Source organism: Limulus polyphemus, unplaced genomic scaffold (genome assembly GCF_000517525.1).
Source record: "Limulus polyphemus unplaced genomic scaffold, Limulus_polyphemus-2.1.2 Scaffold3090, whole genome shotgun sequence".
NCBI lineage: Eukaryota > Metazoa > Arthropoda > Merostomata > Xiphosura > Limulidae > Limulus > Limulus polyphemus.
The window spans coordinates 71095-76833 of record NW_013668700.1 but is presented as its reverse complement, the minus strand read 5'-3'; the positions used below and the strand labels follow the sequence as shown (position 1 = coordinate 76833).

At 32.8% G+C, this 5739-nt stretch overlaps 1 protein-coding gene across 2 annotated transcripts in view; it reads right to left on the bottom strand.

Annotated features, from left to right (window-relative positions):
• Positions 1 to 5739, bottom strand: part of LOC106468632 (E3 ubiquitin-protein ligase PDZRN3-like) — a 46905-nt gene that overhangs the window by 6702 nt on the left and 34464 nt on the right. For both annotated transcript variants that reach the window (XM_022396977.1, XM_022396978.1), the window contains exons 3-4: positions 801 to 899; positions 523 to 585 (exon numbers count right to left, since the gene is read on the bottom strand). In XM_022396977.1, coding sequence (XP_022252685.1) covers positions 523 to 585; positions 801 to 899 — 162 coding nt within the window. The remainder of the gene's footprint in view (positions 1 to 522; positions 586 to 800; positions 900 to 5739) is intronic.

The window sequence follows — 5739 nt, the reverse complement described above, 5'->3', positions numbered from 1 at the left end:
GTATCATGTCAGACATGTTAATGACTTACTCCTTCCGTAACCTTTAAGACGAGTCAATCACTTACTCCTTCCGTAACCTTTTAGACGTGTCAATTATTTACTCCTTCCGTATCATGTCAGACATGTTAATGACTTACTCCTTCCGTAACCTTTAAGACGAGTCAATCACTTACTCCTTCCGTAACCTTTTAGACGTGTCAATCATTTACTCCTTCCGTATCATGTCAGACGTGTTAATTACTTACTCCTTCCATAACCTGTCAGAAGTGTCAATCATTTACTCCTTCCGTAACCTTTAAGACGAGTCAATCACTTGCCCAACCTAGCATTAACAACCACTCCTATAAGTACATCAACATGTTAAACATGATCAGCATAATAATAGAAACAAGTACGCCATCATGACGGGACATCATCCTAAAAGAAATAGGGGAATTTATGATGGACACACATGACATGATTGGGGATTTTAATTTCACGGTTTTTAATTTAGAAACTTTATAAAATCCTGGTTGGCCTTACCTGCAGCACCTGGTCTCCCTCCCGAAGACGACCATCTTTTTCAGCAAGACTACCCTCTTCTATCTGTCAACAGAAGCCAGCTTTTACGTTTGAGTTTTGTAAGAACAGTAGCTGTTTTGAACTAGTTTGTTCTTAAATACATCTCTTTTAGAATAAATGAGTTGAAAGTTGATAACCAGAGGATCATAAAACTCTAAACATAAAAAAAACATAAACACGAGATATTTTGATTTTAAAGAATGAACGTCAACTAAGAAAGTAAAACCATAAAAACTTACTTGAGTTATAAAGACACTTGTGTGAGCTTCTTCTGAGAAACCAGAAGAAAAACACAAACCCAGGTTTTCTTTACTGACCATTCGACGTATCGTTACCTCCTACAGTAAAAATATTTGAAGAACATCATTTTAAACAAAATAACTTTTCATTTATCGCCAATACATAAAGCAACGCTTTAAATAAGTATCATCGGACTGTTTTATTCCGTAGAATTTTGGCTTAAATTCTGGTAAATTCAGTCATCAGAATCACTAACTTTAAAAATCAATAAGTTTCTCATGCAATATCTGTTTGTTTGTTTTAGTGCAAAGCTACTTAATCAGCTATCTTCGCTCTTTCCACCACGGGGAATCGAACTTCAGATTTTATTCTTGTAAGTCCGTCCACTTGTCGCTGACGCAGTGAGGATAAGGTGATATTCAATAAATAAGTTCTTCGCTCGTGTTGTCCTGTCAACTAGGGGTATTGTAACTATGAACGTTTATTATTAGGAAATGCGTATAAAACTGACAAAACACAACGCTTGAAACTCTGAATACAACAGCAAGCTGTATTACAACCCCGATTTATCATATTTCTAAGTTGTAAATATTAACATTTCTTTCCCCAGATCTCTGATGTCTAGTCACAGTAGTGGTTCCTTGTCTCCTGATGGAAAACAACAACAAAATAAAATGGCTCCTGCTAAATAAGAATTAAAGACAATATTATGATTATATAGGACCTAACTTTTGGTCAAATCTGATGTACTGCCACACCCGTTCTAAATGCTGTTTTTGAACAGTTCTAAACATTTTAACATCACATATGAAGAACAATACAATATGTGTTATAGATGAAAAATAATAAATATTAAAGAAAAAAAGTAGTTAAATAATTTTCTTGTTTACTGTTCAGCATGATTGGTTATCTGTACTGTGCCCACCACGGGTATCGAAACCCAGTTTTTAGCGTTATAAGCCACTTGGGGGGGGGCTTCTTGTTGACAAAGTAAAATATGTAATAAATAAAATAGTATATACTGTATAGACACATCACCTTGTACCGATCAGTGAATATAATTGAGCTTAACTCGCAGATGTAATGAAATGGTCATATATAGTTTTTCGCTTCCACAACTGTTAAAATGATTAAAATCAATAAGAATATTGTCGTCAAATGGCAGCTGTATCCATTCAACAAAACCTTTAATTTTTCATGATTCTTTTGCTAAGTTAAAATATACAGATTGAAAAATCATTGTAATTTCAATCATTATGAATCAAAATCAATCAAAAGTTGTTTTTTTTATTCTTATCTATTTCTTTCAGCAAATATCACATCTTATATGGCTGGTCCTTTTATTCCAACTTTGATGATTTGTACACATGAAAGGTTTCCGTCAGATTTAACATATTTCGTTTAAATGGGTATCGAAGAAACACTAAAAGACCCGAGTCATTAAAAGGAGCACTTAAGCTCTAGCGACAGGTGGCCCAAAACACGCTGTTTGAACGATCACGTGATGTAGTAGACCTTGAACAGTTTGGATTTAGATTTTAGAATATAAAGAGTTTGTTGGCAGGATAAGACACTGAATTTAAAATGACTGAAAGGCTAAGTTACAGCTCATAATCAACAAACTGGTTTTTGTAGTATTTTTAGTTAACAAACTTTATAAAATAGAAATAAAATGACTATCACAAGCCAAAGGATTAAAGAGTGACGTATTGTAGTATACATCCGGGTTTAAAGTCTTCTATGATAGATCACAGCTAGAAAGTGCTTTTCAGGCTTAACTGATGAGGAGTTCTTAGTCATTTACTGACATTTGGAACAACCTTAGGATTTAATATTAGCAAGTTGCTTGAGGGAATTAAATAATATATATATGTATATCATCTGGTTCATATAAAGACTTAAAATTTCATTCTGCAAGAAAGAAGCAACGTAACGGGTCTAGAGACAGTGTACAGAAACAAATTTAAACTAGTGAAAATAATACAGATTAAAACTATGCATATAATATACAAATATTCTATATACAGCTTAAGGCTATGCATATAATATACAAATATTCTATATACAGATTAAGGCTATGCATATAATATACAAATATTCTATATACAGATTAAAGCTATGCATATAATATACAAATATTCTATATACAGATTAAAGCTATGCATATAATATACAAATATTCTATATACAGATTAAAGCTATGCATATAATATACAAATATTCTATATACAGACTAAAGCTATGCATATAATATACGAATATTCTATATACAGATTAAGGCTATGCATATAATATAAAAATATTCTATATACAGATTAAGGCTATACATATAATATACAAATATTCTATATACAGATTAAGGCTATGCATATAATATACAAATGGGACTTTTCCCACTTACAAACGGTTTGCTACCTAAAGATATTGATTAAGTGAAGATATGGGTTGAAGTGACATACACTGTGTTTCTTTGGGTTGAGTTTAGTATCTCATTGGCTTGAGTAAGGCAGAAATTGTGACATATTTAATTGAAAAAAGGATGAAACAAACACCAAGGAGACATGCTATCATATAAAAAAATTCGTTGCTAGTGTACTTAGTCTGACATTAAGAAAACATATGATCTGCCACTAAACTACCATATGTGGATGTACATGATCTGACACTAAAAAAACATATGTGGATGTGCATGATCTGACACTAAGAAACCATATAAATGTACCTGATCTAACACTAAGCAACCATATGGATGTAGATGATCTGACACTAAGAAACCATATGGATGTACATGATCTGACATTAAGAAGCCATATGGATGTAGATGATCTGACACTGAGCAACCATATGGATATACATAATCTGACAATAAGCAACCATATGGATATACATGACCGTACACTAACAAACGATATGGATATATATAACCTGACGATAAGAAACCATATGAATGTACATGATCTCACATTAAGAAACCATATGGATATACACAATCTGACAATAAGCAACCATATGGATGTACATGATTTGACAATAAGAAACCATATGGATGTGCATGATTTGACAGTAAGAAAGCATATAGATGTATTTGATCTAACACTAAGAAACCATATGGATGTGCATGATCTGCCACTAAGAAACCATAAAGATGTACAGGATCTAACACTAAGCAACCATATGGATATAGATGATCTGACACTAAGCAACCATATGGATGTACATGACCTGACACTAAGAAACCATATGGATGTACATGATCTGACACTTAGCAACCATATGTATGTACATGATCCAACACTCAGCAACCATATGGATGTTCAAGATTTGACACTAAGCAACCATATAGATGTACATAATCTGACAATAAGCAACCATGTGGATGTACATGATTTGACAATAAGAAACCATATAGATGTATATGATCTAACACTAAGAAACCATATGGATGTAGATGATCTGACATTAAGCAACCATATGGATATACATAATCTGACAATAAGCAAAAATATAGATGTACATGATCTAACATTAAAAAACCATATGGATGTACATAATCGGAAATAAAGAAACAATGTGGATGTACATAATCGCACAATAAGAAACCATATGGATGTACATAATCAGACAACAAGCAACCATATGGTTGTACATGATCTTTCACTAAGCAACCATATGGATGCACATGATCTGCCACTGAGAAACCGTATGGATGTACATGATCTTCCACTAAGAAACCACATAGATTTACATTATCTAACACTAAGCAACCATATGGATGTACATAATCAGACATTAAGCAACCATATGGATGTATATAACCTGACAATAACAAACCATGTGAATTTACATGATCTTCCATTAAGCAACCATACGGATGTACATAATCTGACACTATGAAATCATATGGATGTACATGATCAGACACTAAGCAACAATATGGATGTACATGATTCTCACAATAAGAAACCACATGGATGTACATGATTCTCACAATAAGAAACCATATGGATGTACATGATTTAACAATAAGCAACCATATGAATGTACATGATTTAACACAAAGAAACCATATGGATGTACATAATCTGACAATAAGAAACCATATGGATGTACATGATTCTACACAAAGCCATCATATGGATGTACATGATCTGACACTAAGAAACCATATGGATGTACATGATCTGCCACTAAGAAACCATATATATGTACATGATTTAACACTAAGAAACCATATGGATGTAGGTGATCTGACACTAAGAAACGATATGGATGTACATGATCTAACATTAACCAACCATATGGATGTAGATGATCTGACACTAAGAACCATATGTATATAAATAATCAGATAATAAGAAACCACATAGATGTACAAGATCTGACACAAAGCAACCATATGAATGTACATGATCTGACACTAAGCAACCAGATGGATGTACATGATCAAACATTAAGCAACCATATGGATGTACATGATCTGACACTAAGAAACCATATGGATGTACATAATCTGACAATAAGAAACCATATGGATGTACATGATTCTCACAATAAGAAACCACATGGATGTACATGATTCTCACAATAAGAAACCATATGGATGTACATGATTTAACAATAAGCAACCATATGAATGTACATGATCTAACACGAAGAAACAATATGAATGTACTTGATCTAACACTAAGCAACAATATAGATGTACATGATCTGACACTAAGAAACCATATTTATGTACATGATCTGACACTAAGAAACCATATGAAAGTACATGATCTGCCACTAAGAATCCATATAGATATACATGATCTAACACTAAGCAACAATATAGATGTACATGATCTGACACTAAGAAACCATATTTATGTACATGATCTGACACTAAGAAACCATATGAAAGTACATGATCTGCCACTAAGAATCCATATAGATATACAT